This window comes from Neolamprologus brichardi, unplaced genomic scaffold, assembly GCF_056152115.1.
Source record: "Neolamprologus brichardi isolate AB-2024 unplaced genomic scaffold, ASM5615211v1 NODE_ptg000031l+_length_7269946_cov_1, whole genome shotgun sequence".
Lineage (NCBI taxonomy): Eukaryota > Metazoa > Chordata > Actinopteri > Cichliformes > Cichlidae > Neolamprologus > Neolamprologus brichardi.
This window is the reverse complement of record NW_028270136.1, coordinates 1241433-1267430: the sequence shown is the minus strand read 5'-3', so window position 1 is coordinate 1267430 and position 25998 is coordinate 1241433. Positions and strand designations below refer to the sequence as shown.

Genomic DNA, 25998 nt, shown 5'->3' with positions numbered 1-25998 from the left:
AAAACGAACCAAGAGCGCACAATCTGACAGAGAGAGACGCACATTCAAGATAAAACTACATAACAGGGTTATGTCTGAAAAAACAGTGCTCTGTAAATAACTGCTTAAAGAAGGATCATTTAAAAAATAAGCGGAAACATATTTGGTCTCACTGGCAAGCCGTGCAAAGTGCGTTAGAGCAGGTCCACATGGATGGATGAAGAAAACTTAAAGAACTAACAGAAACAATAACTTTCACATTGTTTTATTCCGACTTCCACGTTTAATAAATCAAATTCCTGACTGACATGCTGCCACAATAACTGCTGACACTCACTGAGTTAGACCAAGATACAACAACATGCCACAAAGCATCCAACTGGCTGCAGCGTGCAGTCTGCAGATGGCCTTGCTAGATGATACTTTTGGCTTTACTGACCTACATAAACACGCTCCGACTTTGTCCCGTGGAAGTTGTGCGACCTCTGGCGTTAGCTGTAAGTTACTATAACTAAACCCCGTCTCGATCCACGCCTCGCTCCTCTCATGCAACAAACAACATGGCGACGGAGAAAAGGCTCAGCGTGTGGCTTCATAATAAAAGTTCGTTAACAGTTAAAGTCCCAGAGAGCAGCCATTTGGCTTTTCTACCTTTAAAACCCGCCTTCCAGCCAAACGGCGTGATTTCAGGATGGAGCAGGGAAGGATTGAACCACCAAGTAGTTCATCATTTTTGGACTACAGCTTAGATAAGTTTCAGTTTTATTTGTCACATGCAAGTTAGCACAGGACATTGCAATGAAATGTGTTTGACGAGCAGCAGTCACTCAGCAGCATAGTACAGTAGAAGAAAATATAATAAAATAAAATAATAAAAATAAATAAATAGAAAAATAGTAAAGAGCAAAATATTAGAGAGACGTGGTAAAAGAGAAAAGATGGCTAAATAGATATGTATCTATAAATATAAATATATGTACACTAGTGATTAAATAAGTCTTGAAAAGAAATAGGGGGGGGGGGGGGGGGGTGCAGATGGGATATTGCACAGGAATGAGCAGCAGAAAATTACAGTATTGCACTTTTTAAATATAAATATCAATAACAATAAAGTGGAGTGACCAGTGCAGATTATACAGAGTACTTGTGAAGCTGCGAGGTAGCTTCTGAGTGCATCCTGTGGACTGTGTTGTGTGTGCTTAAGTGTTGTGGTTGAGGTGTGGTATGGTTGGTGGTAAAAACTGTTTTTATGTCTTGTAGTCCGAGCAGACAGACTCCTGTAACGTCTGCCAGATGGTAACAAGATAGATGAGATGAGATAAGAGATAAGATAAGATGGTAACAAGATAGATAAGAGTTCATTCTCCTCAAACACATGGCAGGTTGTGAATTGTATAGCTTAGAATTTATATTACATTTTCATTAAGTGTCATAAAACTGCCATCATGATATTGATATCATCAGTATCAGTGATCATACATGGGTAGCATGTATCAGTCACTTTTTACTAGCATATATTATTAAAAATGTAACATAGTGCACCAATAAATATTAACAAGAGCACATTGAGAAGAGGTTTATTTGCACCTTGTGAGCAGCACCACCACATTTTACTCACTGTTTTACTGTTTACTAATTTTCCCATTGTTTATTTAGCAGGACAGTCTGGATTGCTAAATTCAATTACCAGCTACAAGCCAGGGGGAAAACACACCAAGGTCAGAAAGATGTTCACATTATTATTTAAAACTTCTGTTAAAAAAATAGCCACGTTTTACACGAATGTGAACTTTGTTTCTCTCATGATAAATTATGTTAAACTAGTCAGCTAGTTATCACTGGGCTGACTTAAATACATGCATCTTTTATTAGGGCTGTTCATTTCACAGGTTGTAGTTGTGGATGTGATGCATATAGTTACTTGTGTAGCACAAACTGTTGGGCATTTTAATTATGTATGTTAAACTCAGTGATAGCACAGCCCAGCTCTTTTGAAGTCCCACTGTGGGGTTTATTTGTTTTTGTGTGTGTGTGTGTGTGTGGGGGGGGGGGGGGGGGGGGGGTGGTCACGTGCATACTTTAATGCATTTTAAGATGAACACAAGGATCAGACTGAATTCTTCCATCCAAATACTGATATGAATAAGAGCCGCTCCAGATAATGGTGAATAGTTGGAGTTGAAGAAAAGGGCTGTTGCTGCTGTAGCATACACATTGCACATTGGTCAAAAAATAAGACACATAACACACTGCCAGTACTTTAAATGATGATTTATATATGGGTTCTGTTTTCATGTAGCTTCAGTATTATCATCGGTAGTATCATCATGAACCAAAGATTTACACTGCCCGAACAAGAAACCGAGCTATGGTTCGCCAGCCTTCCTATAAAGGAGAAAAAAGGAGGGTGTGTTAGCTTTTCTGTAAGTCACACATTTATCCATTTTCCATCCACATCTTTCTGTAATACACAGATATGACTTTTTTAACTTCTGTTACGAATCAGCCTTCTCTACAGAGACATACAGTGACCTCATAGATGACGTGCTGAAAGATATGTGAGAATAGTGACCTACATTGACAGCAATGCAAGATTATGCCTATTTCTTTTACGTCTCACTCCGTCGCACTCGAAGCTATCCCTACCACTTATTATGTCGGCGGAGAGCAGCTTTGTTTATCTCCTTCAGCAGAGTTTCCTTGTTGTTCTTCACATTTTCTTTCGCCGTCTCCAACACAAACTTGATTTTCTCCTGGCTGAAGGGACGCTGGAAGGTGGAGAACTCATCCATCTTTGCTTTGAACTCCTCTGCATCTATTAAAAAAGCAGTAAAGTGCCTCAATCACCTATTCTGTTTATCACAATAAGCTTCAGTTTGCAGCACTGTGTAGGTTCCTCATCCTGTTAGACCTTTTGGACCTCTTTGGCAACAACAAATAGCAAATAAAGCTAAATATTTTTTAGATATCTTTTTTTTTTTTTTTTTTTTTATTGCCTGTCCCGTTTGGCTCTTTTGCCATCAGAATTATTGTCTAAAGACAAAGAAAGATGCCCAACGGATTTACTTTGCCAAATAGACCATCCCAGCCTTGCCGTAATGGTCTATTTGATTCATCTTTTATTCTTTAATTTATTTTATTTTCATTTATTTTATTTTCACCAAAGAGCGTGGACATAATTGTCCGGTGAGTTGGTTTGGCAGTGTGAGCAGTTGTTTGTAGACGTAAAGCCCGTCTTGAACATCCGATGACTTGTATAGTGCACTCTATGTAGTATTTTGTATTGAATTAATTGAAGACTGGGATTTCTAATTAAACAAAAGGTTTTTAAGCAAATCTGAGACCAGAAGTTTTGGTCTAAGTTAACTGATAAATCCGCTTCCCATTTTGCAATAGGAAGTGATATTGATTCATCTGTTTTAGAAAGCATTCTGTAAATTTTGGAAAGTAATTTTGGGGTTTTAAGAGTAAGAAATTGAACCACACTTGGTGGTGTTTGTAGTTCAACTTGACCCGGTTTAAATTTCTTTTTTACTATGGATTTAATTTGTTGATATTCTAAAAATCTTTTCTTGTTGATCCCATATTGTGTAACTAGTCTGTCAAATGGAATAAATTCTGTTCCTTCTAATATATGTTCTAAGTATTTGATTCCTTTACCACTCCAATCTCAAAATTTTATCATATTATTGTTTTGTAATATGTCAGGGTTGTTCCAGATAGGTGTACGTTTGCATGGGATTATTGAAGATTCCGTCAATTTTAGAAACTCCCACCATGCTGTCAGAGAAGAGCTGATGCTGACGCTTTTGAAGCATTCATGTCGTTGGATGTTTGAGCTGATAAATGGTAGGTCTGAAATCTCTAGATTATTGCAAAGTGCTTGTTCTACATCTAGCCAAGGTTCATCTAAGAAGGTATGTTTTAGCCATCCTGAGATAAACTGAAGCCTGTTGGCTAAGAAGTAGTGCTGAAAGTTTGGTAGTTCTAATCCTCCTTTATCCTTGGTCTTTTGTAGTGTTTTTAAGCTTATACGTGGGGGCTTATTTTTCCAAAGGAATTTGGACATGTATGAATCTAGAGATCTGAACCAATCTTGTGGAGGTTTAGTTGGGATCATTGAGAATAAATAATTTATTTTTGGAAAGACGATCATTTTTATAGTGGCAATGTAATATAAATATTTTATTTTTCCCGATTGCAGTGGTGTAGAAGAAGAATTATGGAAGGAGCAATTAATCGGAAGGACTGTAGATTTTGACCAGTTAATTGAGTAATCTGATTTTCTTGCAAAAGAGTTTATCAATTCAATCACCCCAGAGATATTGGTTTGTGAGGTTTGGAGAAAAAGTAACACATCATCCGCATAAAGGCTGGTTTTATGTTCCACGTTCTTGCATTTTATGCCCTTAATTGCTGAATTCTGTCTAATTGCTGCTGCTAGTGGTTCAATAAAAATTGCAAACAGTGAAGGGTGGAGTGGGCATCCCTGCCTGGTGCCCCTCAGGAGAGAGAAGCTGAAGGATGTTTGGTCATTTGTTCTGACACAAGCTGTTGGAGAATTATATAACCCGTATGGAAAAGAAATAGTAAAAACTTCTATGATTTACTCATGAAAGTGGCCACTTTCTCATTACTTTCATATATTGTTTTAGTAAGTATCCAAAACATACAAGTTTCATTATATAATTTTTCAAGGGATCTTATATCTGTTTTCACTCTTGTATGCTTTTCATACAATTTTCACACAAGACAGTTACAAACTTTATGAGATTTATATATATATCTTTTCCATATGGGAATATTTTTGACCAGTTAATGAAAGAGGTTCCAAAACCAAATTTGTTACAAAGTTGCAAACAGAAATTTCCAGTTAACTCTGTCAAACGCTTTTTCTGCATCTAAAGAAAATATTGTAGTTTCAAGGTTTTTACTGTATGAGTAGTCTATCAAATTAAGTAATCTACGTGTATTTGTTGATGAGTGCCTACCTTTTATGAAACCAGTTTGATATTTTTTATATATCTTTAAAAGATGTTTGAGCTGAGTAAACGTGCTGAAAATGGTTTTATTTGTGAATGTTCAATGTGTTAGACTTGTACATAGTTAACCATATATGATCAAATAATGTTGAAATAAGGGGGTAGGAACAAGAAAAGTGTAAACTTCATCCTACTCCTTTTCGAGCACACGCATTCTGTAGACAGATATATACATGAAAACTTGATGATTTTTAAGTTTTAGTTTTGTTTTTTTTGTTTTTTTCTGTTGTTATTTCAATTATATTTGCATGTTCGAAATAAAATTATATCTAAAATTGTTTAGTTAGTTCAGTATTTTTGTGTCTCTTTGTTGACAAGCTGCCATTTCATAATTCCTTTGTTCATGCTTAATACCTTTGGATACACCCTGACACCTTTTATTTTTCGTCTGTAGCTCAGTTACAATGAAAACACAGCTGCACATTTGGAAACAGACCTTTGCAGTTCCGTCTGTTGAAGAGCGGCATGTAGATGATTGTGGGCTCCTTCTCTTTCCCCTCCAGCACATAGCAGTCCTTCGGCCAGTCTCTGTCCTCCAGGATCGTGTCATTTATCTCGGGGAAAGGCTTTTCCATCTCGGCCGCATAGTCTCGGGCAAGAGTCAGAGTCTGATCACAAAGCAGCAGTTGAACACAGTTTCAGATGCAGCACTAAGTACTATGTGGGCAGCAAATAACACCCGAGGGATTGTGGCTGCTTTATTTTTTATCCCTCACCTTGAAACTTTCTAATAAGGCACACTTGAAACAGAATTTTGAAGTTTTAATTAGCGCCTTAATGGTTAACAAATTCTTTAAAGATTGTCAATAAGCTATTTCTCAGAACGAAAACAGTTCATTAGGACTCATCAAGAATTCTAATTGTCTACAAGGTCTCCCTCAGGTATTCCCATTACCCCACAGTCTATAGACATGCACATCAGATTAATTGGTGATTCTTAATTAATCAGTTAGCTGTAATTAGTTGTCTAACTCTTTGGTGATTTTTGAAAAATATTTTGCATCTCTTTTGCATTTGAGCATAGCTTCTTTCATCACTGCTTCCTCTGCCTTTCCATTCAGGCCACACTGTGGTGCAAATTGGTCTTACATGAAAGTATGGCCCAGCCTTAGTTTAAGGCTGATACACTTTGAAGATGAAACATTTGGGAACTAAATCATTGGCAGTTGTTTCTTCACAGTAAACATATCAATTAACAATGCATTTATTAAAAGAGGATAATTTAGGAAATTTATGTCCAGGTTTTGGTTTGGATGCTTTGCGGTTGATAAATGGTGTTTAAACGGTTAAAAATTAAATAGAAATAAATAAATAAATAAACTGTTTTCCCGTAATAAATGAAAGCATCATATATAACCTGCATTTGTATTTACTCAGGTTATCTTTGCCTGATATTGACATTTATGTCATCATTTGAAATATTTATTAAGAAATCAGGAAAGGGGGCAAATATTTTCCCACATGGCCTCGTTCCACATGGCTGTGCACAGTTATGGCTGTTCAGTAAAGGGCTGGTTGCAGTATATGCAGCACGACACAGTTTCAGGAGATTATAAATATTTGTATTAAACTATAAAAATGATTGATTAGTTACACACACACATCTCACAGTACCTGAAACATATTTCCAGCACTATACTCCGGGGCTATGATGAGGTCAATGTCTCTCTTGTCTCCTAGAAATGAAGGGTACGGTGCGTTGATCATCAGTCCAGCATCTATGAGCTGGAGTCTTTCGTTAGAGTAGAGGCAAGCTGGAACAGAGGACTCTGCCCAGAACCAGAGACAGAGAGAGAATCAGCTTTTCTTTCACTAGTTTTCTTCATTGCACTTGCAACCATTATGGATGTCACTGTGACCATTAACACTACGAGCTAACACAAAGCCGAGGGCTACAATCAATTTAAAATGACCAGTTAACCCAACTTCATGCATGTATTTGAACTAAAAAAAACATGTAAACTGAATTCTCAGTGAATTCAAACCCAGGGGTTTCTTCCTGTGATGCGACAGTGCTAGCAATCCATTTTCTTCTGCTTATCCAATTCAGAGTCCCTGGACACCTTCAGCTGTCACCCCCACCTCCTGTCTTTTTGTTAGTGCCACTGTCTCCAACCCATACATCACTGCAGCTCTCACCACCTTGTAGACCTTCCTTTTCATTCTTGTTTCTATCTCTGTGTCACAAATCACCACTGACACTCGTCTCCTCCCACTCCACTCTGCTAGCACATTCTTTTTCAGCTTTTCCTTTGTTGTTTTGTCGATTGATTCTCATGGCTGACCCCAGGTATTTATTTCACTACCTGTAATCATTGACTGAGCTTTAGATGTGTTTAACTGAATTTGGCTTGTCCAAACAGGCATTTGAGTTATCCAAGCTCCAGTGTGCAGCTCTAACTACTTTTGTGAGTGCATCCTCAGATTCAGTGAGGATGCACATTCAGAGGTGGTCTGGGCTGCATACAGCCTCATTCATTTATTAGTATGTATTCCAGCATATCCTTGGTCACATTAAAGGACCACCTACTCACCTGACATGCATGTCACTGGAAAAATTGCAAAGTGGAAAGTGCAGTAGCTTCTGGACCAAGACAACCCATCAAACTAATTACAAATAAATAAATAAATAAAACCCCAAAGTGAGTACCGTTTTTTAAGGTTGGGGGGCTTGATGGGAATTCAGGGTAATAGGTTGGTCTTGGTAGCCTCTTGAGCTTTGTAGCTGTAGATAGATGCAGGTTTACAAAAGTGGACAAGTGCCAGATTTATCTACTCCCAGAGTAGATGAATCCTAATGTTTGAATTTCTAATCTTAAGTGTCACCAATAGGAATAGTATCACTAGTAGTCCTTTTTCACTTTGCCATGATTTTGTGTGAGAAATGACTCGTTCAGTGGGAATGGGTCATAATTGTTGCTTAAATTGTCTGACTCACCTTGGTATTGGTAAAGGAAGTTTCCGGTTGTTCCCCACTTCCATTCAGCAATCAGGGGAATTACTTGGTTTATTAGGAAAGAAACTGGGAGAAATACATTGACATGAATAGAGTACAATAAAAACTGTCTTTTCCTCTCCAACACTGACAAGACTGTGTGCTTATCAGCTATACTGTACACTGACCGTGTGTTTTGAAAGCTCCATCATCCAAACTTTGGCTCCACGTCTCAGCTGCTGCCAGCAGCTTCTGACTCCACTGGTTAAAAAGAGTTTTTCTTTCCTCCATACTCGCTGCCTCCACAGACTCAGTCTTGCTTTGATTTACCTTGTCTGGGAAAGATAAGAGTCTAATAGGTACTGCGGCATTTTCAGATAAACATTTGCTGCATGATTACGCCATTACAAAGAAATGTCATAAATGTTTCACGTTCAGTTCTATTTTCCAACTTTTTTTTGGCCTGTACATATCAGTAGCTGCACTCTATTAATTCAGTTCAATTCAAATTTTTTATATCGTGCTAAATCACAACAACAGTCACCTTAAGTCATTTTATATTGTAAGGTAAAGACCCTACAATATTAAAGAGAAAGCCCAACAATCAGCTGGCCCCCAATGAACAAGCACTTGGTGACAGTGGGAAGGAAAAACTCCCATTTATCAGGAAGAAACCTCCGACAGAACCAGGCTCAGGGAAGGGCGGGGCCATCTGCTGTGACTGGTTGGGGTTCTGCTCACATCTACCCAAGTAATATTCTTTAAGACATTCTTGGAAACATTTACCTTCTAGGATTTTCTGCAGCTTATCCAGGTACATCAGAGCAGTAGTGTTCTTAACAGTTTTTCTGGTCAGAGCTATCACTTTATCAAGGATGATCCATACACGCAGGTACTCCTTAGCAGCACTGTCCAAATGCCAAGGTACTAAAACACACGCACACACACACACAAGCTGAGCAGGTTAACATAACACAGTCAACATACATGTAGCAGGTATGCTTTTCAAACTGTGATTACCATTCAGCCATTGAGGGACAAAGTCTCTGAGATTCTCCTCATTAGCTATCGCACTGCCTAAAATACCTGTACAAGGAGAAAATGATTTTAGATGTTTGTATTTTACACCAGACACTGAAAATCTTCTGTATTAATATTTAGGAATTAAACCTATTTCTTCCTACAGATGAGGAAACATCTACATTGACTCGTGCTTTACATTATATTCCTGGCAGTGGAAGTCGCGTACACCATTGTTCAGTGCAGGCTGCCTCTATGCAATCATACTTTCTAATTAGTTGGTTTCATAGTTCTTCTTTGGCTGTGTTTTTAGATGTATAAAAGAATGACAGTCACTCTCACAATATTTTACTAGTATTTGTCTCCAGACTGATTAACTGGAAAGTGCTGTTGAGTTTTCATGCAATAATTTTCAGAAGGATCTTAAGTTATCAGAGTAGTGAGAAAACTAGTCTGGGTCATTGTGGTTGCACTGAAATTTGAACGATATTTTGTTAGCAGCGGACTGTTGCTTGTCTTGCTTGTTTTGTTGGCTCTGACTGCTGCATTTGACACGGTGGATCACGATCTGCTGATCTCTCAACTAAAGCCTTGTTTGGTCATTTCTGGCTTGGCACTTTCGTGCCTCAGGGATCTATTCTTGGGCCGCTACTGTTTTCATCGTATCTCCTGCCATCGGGAACAATTTTTTCCGAAAACACTTTAATTTCTGACGATTTGTCAGCTCTATCTAGCTTTGAATCACTCTGATAGCTCTTCAGTTGGACTCCTGCTTATTTGTCTTACCATTAGTCATGGATGGCTCTAAATTTGTCATTATGTGCCATTTTTAAATAAAATTGCAAATAAATAATTTATTTATTACATTTTTTAAATGAAATGAATCAGCATTTAATTAATTATGTAATGATATATTTATTTAATTCATTTTGTCACTCCTGGCTGTCCATATCCTGGCTCCATGCACTGGCTTCCAATTGAATTTAGGATCTATTTTTAAATCCTTTTACTGGTTTTAAATCTTTAAATGGTCTGGCGCCTGTATATTTTTCTGATCTTCTGCAACCATAAGATCAGACAAATATACAGCAGCTCTTGTTCTCAGTTCCTAAATCATTTTCTAGGCTCTTCCTACTCTAAGTGCATGGGTAAATAGCATCAGAAAGATGTCTTCTCTTTGTTGGTTGGTTAATGGGCCAGTAAATGAAACCACACCCCACTATTCTGAAGCTACAGTTTAGTTTTTCTGTATAAACCCTAACAAATAACAGCAAAGATGATAAATTAAAACAACTTACATTTTCACTAATGTGGCCTTGTACCTTCCTGTTTTTACATAACCTGCAGCCCAGGTGTAGGTATGCACATGCATTTTAGCCTCCACTGATATTTCTATCATGCATCAGTGTAGGAAATTAGGCCTCTACAGAAGGGGCACATTGCTATAACAGTTGAAACTGAGATGAAACATTTGCAAGCATAAGAAGAATATATAGACTGCACAAAATTACACTGTACTGACTTGGCAACAATAGAAAGCACTGAGCCACCATGTTGCCCTTTTGATACTGACAGTTCTGGTGGTTCTTTTGGTGATTTAAAGTGGAAAAGCTTCATCGGATCCGTACTTGAAAGTAAAATCAGCTACATATTCTAGGCATCATCAAACCAATCTCATATTCCCTGTTCAGCCTGTAAACACTCACCCTGTAACTTGACCATGTCCATCTCTTTCTTTTTCTCCAGCAGCGTTCCATTTTGGAATTTGCTGCCCAGGAGAGATGTTTCGATAAAGAGACCCAACTCTGTGAATCCGGCCTCGTGTGGGCTTATCTCAAACCATTTTCCTAAAAGATGCGAGAGTGCATTATAAACCACTTAATAAGGGGCTAATCTAACATGTCTTTATGTATGTATGTACCTTCTATAGGTCCTTGAGTAAAGCAGTGCTTTTCAATAGCACAGTAGATGGGATAAGGGTTTGTGGCATTCCTGTTGGCCTCATCTGAAAGACACCGTAGGTCCATCTGATGGAACACAAGAGATTTCACTGAAAGCCTTAGTCTGTATAGCAGAGAGAGAACTGAATTTCAAATGAGAATTATATGAACTATAGTTTGTCTTTGTGCTTGCACTGGTACCTGTTTCATAATTCCAGCTGAAGTTAAGACCCCCCAGATATCAGCAAGAGAGAAGTCCTCTTCTTTTGCTCTCTCACCCAACCAATCCACAGCTTGCTCAAGTTTAACACTCGGGGAATCTACCAGCCTGGACACTGCCGCATCCATGTTGGTGCTAAATTGTGAGTCATTGTACAAGGAGGCCATGGACCTAACAGATAAAGCAAGTCAGGCAGGTGTATAAGACAGACGTCAATAGGAAAAAAATTGTTGCAGATAAGGTGATTGCACCTTGTAGTGATCCCTTTGTTAATTTTTTTCTTCTTGTCTTCTTTTTATGTTAGACTTGATAATGATGTGTCTACCTGTAAACCTGTAAATTTGTAAAAGGCTGTCCATGATTTAGTGTCTTGCTGTAATCAGTGATTTTACCAGAATTAAACACTATTATTCGTTCACTTTTTATATTTTCACGACTTCTTTAGCTGGTTTCTGTTGCATTTGCAGCCTGTTTCACAAGCACATGCTTGTAATTTGACAGTAAATAAATGATCCTGAATTGAACTGAGGATCTCTTTGCTCATTCTGAGCCAAAGAAATGAACCAATAAAACTAATCATACTAAAACTAATCCCTAACTGGTACAAAAAGGTCTACGTCTTATTACTTACTACGTCAAGCCAAAAGCTTATTTTTATTTTATTTTATTTTTTAGGCCAAAAGCTTATTAACATAAACAGAAAAACATCCCATATATCAATTAACATGCATGTATATATACTGTATATATTGTTTCTACTTGGCTACTGTAATGACTATTTTATAATATATTCTGGTAAAGAAAGAATTCTATTTAATGTTTGTGTCATTGTTTATACCATGTAGACCCTGAAACTCCTCCTAGGTAGAGCAGCGTGTCCAGCAGACCTTCCTTTTCCATTTGATGGAGGGAACCCACCAGACCCACAGCTGCTCGCTGACCCCCACCTGATGCCAACAGAGCAATGTGGGGAACTGAGTCCTGGATGAAAATATGAAGGAGAGATATTATTTGATAGCTGCACTGCAGTTTTTGGATGCAACAATTAATAACCCTTTCACGTCTTTATAGTAAATCTGAAGCTACAGCCATCTGTCTGTAACTCAGTTTGTCATAAAATGTCCAAACAGGAAAACAGCTAGCGGTTCTCTGCTTAAAGCCAAAAAATCTCGTAATAGCATCTCTAATTAATGCCAATAAAACGATGTGGGGAACTGAATCCTGTTTTCTTCCTGTATACTGTTTCTTCTGTTTCTCTCTGTGTTTTACTCCTCTGACTTTCTCTCTTTACATACATTTTTGCCTTGATTGAGTTTGTTTGTGTCCTATTATCTCCCTGGTGTGTATATAGTGTTGTTGTCTTTTCACCCTTGAATTACTGTGCCTTATGGTGTTTTTTCCTGCTGATTTCTTTTTTTAGCTTTCCATTTATCTAGCTGTCACTCTGCCTCAGTATTTTGTCTGCATTTGGGCCCACTTTATGGACTACTGCAATGTGGCATGTAAATTATATTCCTGACTCATTGTGCATTGAGATAAAAGATCAAGGCTTCAGGGGTGTCTGCTAGAAAAGCTTCCAAGAAATTTAGTTTTTCCTTTATGTTTTTGTTTGTTTGGTTTTGTTGGTTTTTTTCAGTTCTCTGTTATAGCTTGATTAGCTTGAAGTATGAAAACTACTTGGTCATATTTACCAAAAGATAAATTGGGTTTTTTTTTAAAGCCCATATATAAACTACGCCCTAAAAAAATCTCTTTTCTCTGTTGTTGTTCTCCCTTTGAAGCCCATTTATAAAATACAACAAAAGGTACTGTACAAGACTGCCAGGAGAAGTCCACAAATCCAACAGAGACGGAAACTAACATAAATGCAAATAAGCAAATTGAAAAACAAATGCATGCTGAGAAAATAGCTAAAAAACACCATCCTATAAAAGTGAATGACAGAACTATAAATATACTGACGACTATTAACACAGATGAAGATAATTACACAAAAAGGAAGTAAACACCACAAAAAGACATGATAGAAAACCAGATATCAAAAAACAGCTGAGAACAGAAACAGGAGGACACAACTAGGCCTAAACATGATAATAGAGCCTGACAAACAGACAGGGTGACACTAAGGGAGCTCAAACTATTACTGCTACTGCTTATAATAATTGATCAACACATGAACAAAAACACAAGGTTAGAAAACCAAAACAAATTGGATCCAAAGCTCCGCAACAAAACCCATAACAGTTTCTATACTTTGCAATGAAAACAAGAGGCTATTAACCAGTGATGTCCTGTCAGAGAAAGCAAAGCAAGCAGTACTTGCTCAATGAAATCTAAAAATGTATATCAGTTAAAACCAAAATAAATTAGTTTCTCTCTTTGTATCACTTTGCAAAAAGTGTTCTGTCCAGAAGCCTTCTCTCATCGTTGGCTCGTGTTAACTTTTCACTTACGTCCAAGTTACGTTAGCTTGACTGTAAGGCAAGCTTGAATCTTCCTGTCTCCAATTCCCTCAGAATCTGTAGCATCTCTTAATTTCATGGGCATGTCTGGGTCCCATTAATGGTTTTAGCTGTGCAGCTGAGAGGTCGGCAGCTTTGTTGGCTAGCCTGGCATATGGTTTTAAATAATCAGGCCCCATCTTATCTTAATGACCTTGTAGTACCATATCACCCTATTAGAGCACTTCGCTCTCGCTCTGCAGGCCTACTTGTTGTTCCTAGAGTATTTAAAAGTAGAATGGGAGGCAGAGCCTTCAGTTTTCAGGCCCCTCTTCTGTGGAACCAGCTTCCAGTTTGGATTCAGGAGACAGACACTATCTCTACTTTTAAGATTAGGCTTCAAACTTTCCTTTTTGCTAAAGCATATAGTTAGGGCTGGACCAGGTGACCCTGAATCCTCCCTTAGTTATGCTGCAATAGACGTAGGCTGCCGGGGATTCCCATGATGCATTGAGTTTTTCCTTTCCAGTCACCTTTCTCACTCACTATGTATTAACAGACCTCTCTGCATTGAATCATATCTGTTATTAACCTCTGTCTCTCTTCCACAGCATGTCTTTTATCCTGTCTTCCTTCTCTCACCCCAACCGGTCGCAGCAGATGGCCCCGCCCCTCCCTGAGCCTGGTTGTGCCGGAGGTTTCTTCCTGTTAAAAGGGAGTTTTTCCTTCCCACTGTCGCCAAAGTGCTTGCTCATAGGGGGTCATATGATTGTTGGGTTTTTCTCTGTATCTATGAAGCGCCTTGAGGCGACTTTTGTTTTGATTTGGCGCTATATAAATAAAACTGAATAAAATTGAATTGAATTGAATTGAATTGGTTTCTCATTGCTGCTCCAATGCTTTCAAATTAGAATTTATGATAAATCACCTGGTTGACCTAATATTTATATTGCTGTTTTGTTAATAAGCCACCTTCATTTCCCCTCATCATCTCTGCTTTCCTTACTATAAAAGACATCACATGCTTTTAAGTACAACAGTATCACCCACTGTATTTTCCTTTATCATATACTTTAAGTACTACACACATTTGGTGAAAAAAAAATGTATGAGGTAAGTCAAGCTGGAGATTAAAGTCAAAGGGAAAAAAGAAAGAGGAGGGGGGAAACAGAAGGATGAGGAGACAGTTTCTATCTTACAGCTGTACAGTTGATTTCCAGAGTGTTGAGTGAATGCAGAACTATTTGTTTCCTCTTGTGAACATACTCCTTTTCACCAGCACACAGAGAGTGGGACTGACGGCTAGGTCTCTGCAAAAACAATCAAGGACAGAGAAGCACTGACTTCAAGGTAAGCTGACTCAGACACTGAAATGTGTTACACATATTGTATATTATACATTCATATGCTGCAGCAGAGTAATATCATATGAAACCTTATAAAGAAGGCATATTCACTTTTTCCTCACATTTCCCAGGGAATATGTTTGTATGTCTGTAAAGTAACTACAGTTATGAATTTTATTTAAAAAAATACAAAATAGATCTAAATGGCACTTTAACTACATAACTACATAGACCATGCAACATATAGTCAATTCAAATCTATTCTCATTGATGCCTCACCTCAGACAGAGCTACATTGCCCTCCATGTTGTCCGCTGCCTGTGAAAGAATGACAGAATTCACAAAGCAAAGAAAAACCACTGCACTCATGAAACCTGTTAGTCCTGTTTGCATATTGCGAAGCCAACCTTCTTTTCAAATTAAAAAGTTAAATTCACCCCGCAGCTGACAGAAACAAGAAACTTCTTGTTTCTGTCAGCTTCCCTCTAGCTAAATGTGTCTGTGCAGAAGAAGAAGTCAAATGAGCCCAAACATGCAGAGGAATGTTAATTCCTACCATGTGTGGGACATTTACACAAGTATTGCCTAATATGAAAATACTATGGTGAAATCAAATGTCAACTTTTTCTCACATTTTTCACTCACTATGTGTTTATACACCACCCTGAAATCAATCATTATTTATTATTAAACGCAGTCTCTCTTCCACAGTGTGTCTGCTATCCTGTCTTCCTCCCATCACCAGTCTCAGCAAATGGCTATGCCTGAGCCTCCTGGAGGTTTCTGCCTGTTAAAATGGAGTTTTTCCTTCCTGCTGTGCTTGGTCAAAAGCAGTTGTTTGATTGTTGTGTTTTGGTGCTATGTAAATAAATTGAACTGAACTCCCACATCTCCATATATACCAGTATTTTTGTAGGGAAAATAAAAATGTTCACCAACATCTAGCCTTCTTTTTAATGGCTTGAAACATAGTGGAAAGCTTTATTTTTTTCTGCATCTTTTGGAGAACATAGCAGATAACCAACGATAACCTTTATCATGTCCTATAGATATTTTACTCAAATCATTGTTTCGAAAAAGTTTTAATTCTGTTCGATTGTATCTAATAACTTTGATACATTTTTCAAGAATGTCTCTGTTGAACCATTGTTTTAAAAGTCTCATCTACACACTACCTGCAAACTTCTAAGCGGCCCCTGTGGGGCTCCTTAGGGGCCTCTGCTTTGCTTGTTATATATTTGTTTTCATAAGATTTCCTAAATTTTTTATGCTGATGATATTCAGCTGTGTTACTGTTTTAAAGCACGTCCTTTCTACCGTATTACCGTGTTTGGAGGTACTAAAGATTACCCTGCTGTAAATTCTTTGCAGTTAAATGAAGAAAACCTGAGATTCTGCTTATTGCTCCTGACGGTTTGAAGATTAAAGCATGTGTTGGATCCTTCGGTTCTTTTGTCTTTTTTCTCGTTTAGTAAGCTTTGTGTTGTGCTGGATGGTTCTGTCTCTCTGGATGCGTTCAGTAAGCAGTTGACTCATTCTCTCCTTTTCTCCATCTGAACACTGTTGCTCAACTGAGAGATGTTGTGTCCTAAGCTGTAAAGGAATTGGTTATTCATGATTTAATTTCCTCTCATTTAGATTGTTGTGTCATTGTAATTCTCTTTTTTCTGTATTAGGAAAACATCTTAAAATCTCCTTCAAATTGTTCAAAATGCTGCTGCAACAGTTTTAACCAGGACTAATAGGAGATCACACATTACTCCCATTTTATTTGCTCTTTGTTAAGTTTAGAATACATTTTAAAATTTGCATCTTCACTTTCAGAGATTGCACTAACATATATTGCAGACCGTATACAGACATATTCCTCCTCTCACTGTGTCAGGTCTTCAGGTCGTGCTTCATACTCACCTAAAGACTCATGGAGACCATGGTTTCCAGGCCGTAGCACCTACTCTGTATAATGCTGTCCTTTTAACTGTTTACTCTGCTATGTCATGTTTAGATCATAAAACATAAAGATGTTATTTGTTACCCAGGCTTTTAGATACTCTTATATACTTTCTTTTATATTTTATTTACCGTGAATCACAGTTTCTATATATATTTTCTTTCTCAGTTTGAAGCAGTGAACCTTTGTCTGACAAAAGTGTTATACAAATCTTTGAATAACAACTTGAGGCAGAACCCGGCCTTTAAATGACTGAATACATTCAAATGTAAAATAGTTAAAGAACTTTTTTCTCCAAAAACTTTACCCAACAAAATAAAGGCTTTATTTAAATTACAACACAAGAAAAAAAAGTTTTGCTTTGCAGATAAACGCACTGTTAGAGTGATATGAAGGACATTTAGATGTGAACATACAGAACTTGTTCTGCCTCCATATCATTTTCTGATATGTCTGTTTGACGTCAGCATTGTTCTAATTTACCATGAAGTTGCCTGATAGCAGGACATAAAAAGGACTTCTGAGCTAGACGAGAATCTTTAGTCTGCTCCGTCCACATCCAGCCATGTTGTGTGGATATACCAGCCGGGCGACTGGTCTGCTCTGTGTTTGTATTGTGATGCTGGGATCTATGGGACTACCTGTGGACAGCAGGAGGAACCTGTGGACAGTCCCTCAGCAGAAGAATCCAGCTCTTTCAGAGTTCAAGGTGAAGAAAATCATTCAGTCACAGAAGCTAAATGTCTTCTGAAGCAGGTCTTATGAGTCCTGATGTTTCATATTTAATCATGTACAGAGTGGTTTGAGTGCTCTTGTTGTGTTTGCATTATGAATCCAAGAATGAGATAGAAAGATATGATGTTTGGCTTTTAATGGATGTGTAACTCATGATGTTCGTTATGAAACACTCAAGATCCAGAAACAGTCAAACATTAAAGAGAAATTCAATGTTTTTACACAAGTTTATCTAGTTTTTTGTCATTTTTGTAAATGGCAAATCTTTTCAAGTGTATATTTAAAATGACACTTTACATAGTTAATATTTATGTTGTAGATCCCAACCTTAAAGTTTTCTTATGTGTGTCCTGTAATACTTCCTTGTGTGTTGCAGAAGTATGTACATCAGTCACAGTCCTTATCTGCTGGAGAGCAGGAGTTTGTCCTGAGGAGGAAACAAGTAGTTCAGAAATCACTCAATAAACTGGGACTCACATGTACGCTGGTGAGAAAACGCTCAAATACATAAGTCATAAGTCTTTTTTTTCTTCCTTCCCTTTTTCTTTGTCAGTAGCTTATTTTTCAGTGCCAGCCAGCTTTTCAGCTTTTTTATATATACAGCATATATATAAACTACAGTAAAATGACATAAATTTCCGATCACTTTAAGATCTCTTGACTTGTCTGCTTGGCCATTTCCAGGAATTATTAAATAGGATAACATGCGCATTAGAAATCAGAGAAATCTGGACCAAACAGAGCACTTCATTCTCATTGGACTGTCCCATCTGTCCACTGGGTAGCTTCATTTTTCCATCACCCACCTATTTTTCTCTCTCTTTTCACCAGGATATGGTTCCTCACATTGCACTGTTGGGGTCGGGCGGAGGTCAGAGAGCAGCTGTGGGTCTGATGGGTTCGCTCTTTCAGATGGAAAAAGATGGTTTGCTGGACACTGTGCTCTACCTGGGAGGAGTTTCTGGGTCTGCCTGGTAAACAAGTACAGACAGAGTCACGCCATACATAACTGGTTAGCTAGACTTTACTAGCTAGAAGGCTGAATAGTTCATTATAATGTGCGTGGGCTGAGTATTTTGTGGTCTGTTTCCCTCAGGTCCATGGCCACATTATACGGTGACCACCAGTGGAGCACCAACATGGACAATGCTGTGTCCAGGCTGTCGAAGCCTGGGATTGGGCTTACGGATGTTCTGATCTTTTTGGCCAAGAGGGCAAAAGATGGTCACTTCTCTCTCACTGACATCTGGGGGGTCTTAACCTCTGGTTTCATCATGAAACAGGTAAGGCCAAAAGAACTCAACTGGACTCGTTTTATTCTGGAAATCCAGAAACACGGTAATGTGGCTTCACACTGCAGGATGCCTGTGAACTGAATAAATGAATGAATGCAAACATTATGCTAATAATGACAGAAAGGCTTGTGTCTCCATACAGCATACTAAAAGTCTGCGCTAAACCACCAGGTGTCAGTGTACTCGCTTTATCACAACATGATAAGAATACACGGTATTGTGATGCTTTAAAAAAGACATGAATATTGTTATAGCTTGCCCTTAGGTTACATCATAGATTTAACACAGAAGTCTAAATTAAGCTTCAGGAGAAGCAGAGACTTTACGGTGTATAGGGTAATGCTGTGAGCTACACAAATGCAAATCAGGGAAGTAAGATTACAGCAGAATTCCAGAAGACACACCTGATGACCTAAAATGCACCGACTTCCTTCTGAAATCTTCTCTGGTATAATTTGATTACCATAATTAAATTCTACAGATGAACAGATGAAGAGCAAAACTTCAGTATGAGCCTAAACCAGAATCAACCTTTTCTAACATTAAAAAAATCATTATGGGAAAAAAGAATGAGTAGGAGTGACAGGTGAGATGGAATCCAGTTCAGCGGGTAGTTCCTCTACTGGTCCAGGGTGATTTTCCAGCTAAAACTGTTATCATATGCTCCATGTGACATACATACTACTGCATCCTTTCCACTGTGTCATTCCTGATTCTGCTGTCTGTTCAATGCATTCTGGGGGCAACCACTGATGCGTATGAAGTGACGCAATGCTCTGTAATGCAGCTGGTGTGGATTGCTCTCAGGTCATTGTTAGGTTATTAGGCAGTTACAGCAAGAAAAATGCAATATCACGTAAGAATTCAATAAGGTTTTATCAGACTGCAAATAAGAGAGGTCTTGTTAGTTTTCATAATTTATGTTCCTAAAGCAACATGATCCATCCCGGTCTTAATTTTATATTTATTTCATTTATCTCAGTTTAGTGTTGACGGTTTATTTATTTATTCATTTATTTATCTGGTTCATTGTTTTTGTCAGTTGGATGTCCGAAGTCTTTCTGAGGATGGCACAAGCATCACCAATCCTTATCCCATTTATAGCACAGTGAACAAAAACTGCTTGCATCATGATTCTGAAAAAGGTACTAAAAACAAACAATTACACAAACATACGTCTCCAAATGTTATTCATGTGTATATTGCTCTTCTTTGAGTCACTGCCTCAGTCTTTTTGCTTCTGTTTTTCTGTGTTTGTCCCAGGCAAATGGTTTGAGATGACTCCTCATCAGGCTGGCTTCATAGATCTGGGTCTCTTCATTAACACTCCAAACCTGGGCAGCAGAATCCATGGAGCTGGCTCTGACGTTAAAGGGCCAGAACTAGACATGGTCACGCTGCAAGGTGCATCCATCTCTTTGTCTGCTAGAAACACCAACTCCGCCAAACAAAGGAATGTAATAATAATAATAACTTTGATCTTGTGTCATGAGCATTGTTGCAAAGGTCACCAGCTGTCATTTTAAACCTCAGACAAAATATACTTGGCCAACAAACACTAAATTCATGTATTTGGTTTATTTACAGTTCAAATAGAGATCAAATAATAATTAAATAAACATTTGTTATTGCTGTTAAGAGGTCATGCAAGATGCCTTTTGCATTGCGTGACATTTTCAATGTTTCTACTAAATAATTTAATCATCATTGCTTTATTAGTAAATCATATTATTTCTTGTCATTCTTTAACTGAGGTAACTCAAATACGTCACACAACTGCATCACACTGACAAGTAGATGCTTGTCAGTGTGATGCAGGCACCTCCGTGTGGCTCCCTGTGGAGCCTCAGGAAGATCTGTACCCGTATACAACTGCGCTGCTCATGTGATGATACTGGATCGTGCAAAATCCTGTCCTCAGACTGCTGTACAGTGCCAAGAACCTCCCACATGTCTTCCACTATCCCCTTGCCCTAATATTCTTTTTATTTATAGTTTTCCTCATGGGTATATTGTTCTATTTTTATTATTAAAATTAATGTTTTCACAGTGTGTCTCCTTTGTGTGTCTGGTCTGTTCTGCAGGCTTAGTGGGGAGTGCTTTAGCAGACGATGAGAGTGTGGTGACCTATATTCTTGAATGGTTAAAAGGTAGAAATCTGAATGTGTCTTGTTATGAGAAAGCATTTGCTAAATGTATTTAATATGCAACAGTAGAACTAAACAACTGTTTGTGTGTGCTCAGTTCTAGTGGGGAAGGAAGCTACTGATGAAAACAACCCGTTGGAGTTTCTCTGGACTAAAGGTACAGTCATTACATGTTACTATGGCTGGATCATCCATCCATTTTCTTCCCTTTATCCAATTCAGAGTTGTGTGGCAGGTCACGGAGACAGACAACTATTCACGTTCACATTCACACCTCGAGTTTCTTTAGAATCGTCAGTTCACCCCATGCATGTCTTTGGACTGTAGGAGGAAGCTGTCGTACCCAGAGAGTGTCCACACAGACATAGTAAGACCATAGAAAGTGTGGATTCGAACCCAGGACCTTCTGGTCACCCTAGCTTTTTTATTCCCTTTGAAATATATATAATATAATATCAAACTGATTACAGACATTAGATCCTTTACATGGAAGGTTAAAGTGTGGTTAAAGGGAAACCAAAGTTGTAGTCATTTTATCTGATGATTTTAATTTTATTTTAAATTATTGTCTATCAATTGTAATTGTATTTATGATGTAATTTGGTTTTATGAAAATGTATGTTTTATTGTAATATGTATTTATTTAGATTGTAAGCCCAACAAGGGACAATTGTTGAAAATTAGCAGTAGCTATAAACCTATGTGCGGTACATCAGTCTCATGTCTTGCACTTGAACTATGTTTAACTGCACTGTCCCTTTTAAATAAATAAATTCAAATTCAAAATTATTTTAATCTGAGAAAAAACTATGAGACAAACTATGTAAAAAAAATGATAAAAAACTGCTTTGTTTATAGCAGTTTGTTTATGTTTTAGAGGTTATATCCTGATTGTGCACTTCATATGAATATCATGAGCAACCTGTAAACAGTGTTTTATCACAAGTATATTAAGTTTGGCCGGTGCCATAAAATCAGTCCAGATCAAATTAAATTTAAATCAAATTAATTAAATTTAAAGAGTCAACAACAAACCCAAAACATCTATATTGCTGGTGTTTTCCCAAATAATATGTGCCACAAGACAACTTCAGCTATGACAAAAAGAAATGGATAAACACCTGAAAGCTGTTTTATTGTACCAGTACCACCATTGCAGTTTTTGGACTCATTACAAGTGATAACAACAGACTCCTGATCTACAGACGTCCAGAAAACACTTTACTGTTTGATTCAGTTAATACTGACTGTTAATGTGAAAACGATTCATCTAAAAGTGAACATATCATCTTATTTTTTTTAGAGGGCATCAAACTAAACTACACTGCATCATCTGAGATGAAGCTCTTAGAACTGCATAATGTGATCTTTAAGGACTGGTGTCGGAAAACTTTGGCCTCCTTACAGTCGTGGAGTCAGAATATGGATGAAGGACCAGCCAAATATTACGGTCAGTAATATAAAGTTTGATACTTGTTGATCAACACAGTTTTAGCAGAAAGAAAGCTGAGAGTGAGACGGTATGGGCACAATGCTGCTGTGACTATTACTTTAATTCAATTCTATTCAGTTTTATGTATATAGCATTTCCATCTGTTTTTGGTCTTTACCAAATCCAGACTTAATACAATATACTTCTTACTTTCTTTAAAAAACAGTCAGAAGTTGGCACATTAATGATTGTAAAATGTGCCTGTGCAACAAATGAATGAGAGCTTATGGGGGTAACTAAAACAGAACATTTATGAGTCACATATCCAAAAGAGTCAAAATCCAATACAAAACTGAGCCCCTGATATGACATGCATTGACTCTGACAGCTCCATGCAGTTCACTGAAAACGTCTTGGCAGTACATTGTCTGCCTGCAATGGTCAGAAAGTGTGGTATGGTGTATAAATGGTCAGCATTTTAGGTATATGATGTAACCAATACCAGTGGGACATTGCATGTCCTGGATCAGTGACACTGCTATCAAATTCACACTGATTTTCATCAGGCATTGATAATACAATGGTTTGTATGCTGTTGTTGTGTCGTAAATTGACATATTTACTGTAATAATCATTTTCTATCATGTGTGGTCAGAGGCTAAACAAGTCTCAAATATCTTTAAAATGTGTGATGGCAGAGGGGCATGCTGGGTATTTCCTGACCTCACTGCCTGTCACAAAATGTAACTATTTATTTTTCAGCATATGTAGCAGCAGAATTATAAATTATGTTTAGGATGGCAAAGCAAAAAAAAAGAGAAGAGTACGAGACTCAAAAGATGGAGTGCTGATGAGTGAGTAGTTTGTGTTTTGGTAAAAGATTCAAACACTGTCACAACTATGAAACTATGTAGTTATATTCTAAGGAGCTTTGAAAGAAGCGTCTGGACTTCTTTAAACTTTCTTAAAGACATTTCACCTCTCATCCGAGAACTTCTTCAGTTCTAAGAGCAACTGGTGAAGAGTCCCAGATTTAAACCCTGTGGGAGTGTCCCCAAGAGGGTCATGGACCCCCTATTGATCCGCTACCTAATCACACGAGCCAAAGTGTGAAAACGGGTGTAGGTCACAATCAGCCAAGGTTTCGGGTGGGCCCATTGTGAAACCTTAACCAACCCTATCATGTGATTTCCTGAGGGCAGAAGGCCCAGGATGTAAGTGGGTGGTAAGGCGTCTGGGAAGGATCTCAAAACTGGATTATCGATGGCAGACAGTTGGTGTCATAAACCACCGCCTCTGTTCAAAGATGGTCGTTCACACTGGACATAGATTGCCTCTTTCAGCCCTCTTTCAAACCATCTGTCTTCTCTGTCCAAAAAGTGAACACTGGCATCCTCGAACCTTTGACCTTTAGATGCAGATGGACAGCCGAGTCTTGTCCCATCGAAGAGGCTCTTCTATGTGTGCTTCACTTCTCAGATGAGAGGTGAAACATCTTTAAGGAAACTTAAAGAAGTCCAGACGCTTTGCTTTCCAAACTCCTTAGACTTATGACCCGGATGAGCGAAAACCTTCACAGATATATGTACTTATATCATAATACACGTGTGATAAATAGAAACTGGTCTGCAGGTTTTTAAATGAGGAATTCTGCAAATGTGCTTGTTTGGTATGGTGAAACCATCCGGTCGGTCTGTGAGGACCTGTGGTTAATGGGTTTGTGTCTTTTGTTCCATGGTCATGTTACAGTTTGTTTTATCCCACTTTTCCAAGGACAAATCTGTGTTGGCTTTCTGGTAGGCTAGTTCAAGAAGATGGTGTGAGATAAGCAGTGTGGTTGATACCATGAGCTCTGTTGTTGTCCACGGTGCAGCTCAAAAGCAGGAGTGATGTTATGATATGGTAAATGGCCTGTATTTGTATAGCGCTTTACTCAGTCCCTAAGGACCCCAAAGCGCTTTACACTACATTCAGTCATTCACCCATTCACACACACTGGCAATGGCAAGCTACATTGTAGCCACAGCTGCCCTGGGGCGCACTGACAGAGGCGAGGCTGCCGGACACTGGCGCCACCGGGCCCTCTGACCACCACCAGTAGGCAAACATGGGGTTAGTATCTTTCCCCAGGGATATTTGGCATGCAGCCAGGAGGCAGCCTGGGGTCGAACCACCGACCTTCTGATTAGTGGCTGACCTGCTCTGCCACCTGAGCTACAGCCACCCCTTGGTATGATCATGACCATCTGACAAACAGAAAATGACTCCAAATGACCACGATTGTCACATATGTGGTGCATGTATTAAATGCAGATAGCAAGTTGCAGCTTTCAGTTCTTCATTATGTTGCTTGGTTTGTTTCCCCAGTTTCTTGGTTTATACAAACACTCATCGCACAGATTAAAAAACTGGAATGGGGCAAAACTGAAAACTTCCTCTACCAATACCCAGGTAGACTGATGTTCTTAAACTTTACCATACATTTATTTTTTAGAGTACTATGTTTTGCTTGATAGATGATAAAAACTGGCAACTGAATGATATATTGTTATTTATGTTTTTTGGAAGATGCCAGAGTGCCATCATGCATTAGAGTTAAAGAGTTTCTGCAGCTCATAGATGCTGGTGTGATGATAAACATGCCCTACCCCCCCTTCCTGGGAGAAAAGAGAGACACTGACCTCCTTATTGCTCTGGAATACGGAGCTGACGAAACCTTCAGGGTAAGGTGCGAGCATATGTGATATGTCACGTAAATGTATCCACACAGCTTCAGGAAAAACTAATGTGAAATTCTCCACACAGACTCTGATTCTCGCCAGAGACTATGCAGCCAAACTGAAGAAACCTTTCCCAAAGTTAGAGGAGAAATTCCTGAAGGAGAAAGACTGGCCAAGGCCCTGCTATGTTTTCAAGGGGAAAAAGAAGGCGCCCACCATCCTTTACATGCCACTCTTCAACAGGCAGAACTGCAAAGGTTCAACAAACACACACCACACATAGAGAAAAGGAAAAAAACCTCACATAATGTCAGCCATGATCATCAGCACTTCTCTTCTGGTCCAGATGAGAACGAGTTCAAAGCAAAGATGAAGGAGTTCTCCACCTTCCAGCTTCCATTCAGCCAGCAGAAAATCGAGTTTTTGTTGGAGACGGTGAAAGCGAACATGAAGTACAGCAAGGACACTCTCCTCAGGGAAATAGCCAAGGCTGTCATCCGCCGACACATCAAGGCTTCAGATGCCGTCCCGGTGAGCATTTAGATGGTGGACACATCTTCCCCCATGCATGAGAAAAAGTACATAAACAATGTTTGTCCTCTTTTAATTTCTCATCATCCCACCCCAATCTATCCATTCATCGTCTTCGTCTACTGTTTTGTCTTCTTTCTTCCATCCACCATCCACCATCCTCTTATTCTCTTTCTTTTCATCTTCTTTCTGTCCTTCTGAGATTATTCTTCATTTGTTTTCTCTCAACCTTCCCTTCCCTTCCTTTTCTGTTTCCTTGTAGTT

At 38.5% G+C, this 25998-nt stretch overlaps 2 protein-coding genes across 2 annotated transcripts; one reads left to right on the top strand and one right to left on the bottom strand.

The window, feature by feature from the left end:
• Nucleotides 1-2235: 2235 nt before the first annotated feature.
• LOC102794005 (cytosolic phospholipase A2 gamma-like) lies at nt 2236-15422 on the bottom strand. Its single transcript, XM_035914539.2, has 14 exons — nt 15203-15422; nt 14777-14887; nt 11975-12117; nt 11118-11307; nt 10898-11003; nt 10683-10823; nt 8977-9042; nt 8743-8883; nt 8145-8291; nt 7960-8043; nt 6636-6790; nt 5458-5629; nt 2626-2794; nt 2236-2364 (listed from the first exon to the last, which is right to left on the bottom strand). Exons 1-14 carry the CDS (start codon nt 15314-15316, stop codon nt 2346-2348), a joined length of 1758 nt encoding a protein of 585 aa, XP_035770432.2. The 5' UTR covers nt 15317-15422; the 3' UTR covers nt 2236-2345.
• Nucleotides 15423-17505: 2083 nt separating this feature from the next.
• Nucleotides 17506-25746, top strand: LOC102779980 (cytosolic phospholipase A2 gamma-like). Its single transcript, XM_035914531.2, has 13 exons — nt 17506-17583; nt 17986-18096; nt 18441-18583; nt 18706-18892; nt 19947-20049; nt 20168-20308; nt 20989-21054; nt 21149-21208; nt 22355-22501; nt 24851-24934; nt 25052-25206; nt 25289-25460; nt 25550-25746. The coding sequence occupies exons 1-13, from the start codon at nt 17506-17508 to the stop codon at nt 25744-25746; spliced, it is 1644 nt and encodes a 547-aa protein (XP_035770424.2).
• The last annotated feature ends 252 nt before the right edge of the window (nt 25747-25998 follow it).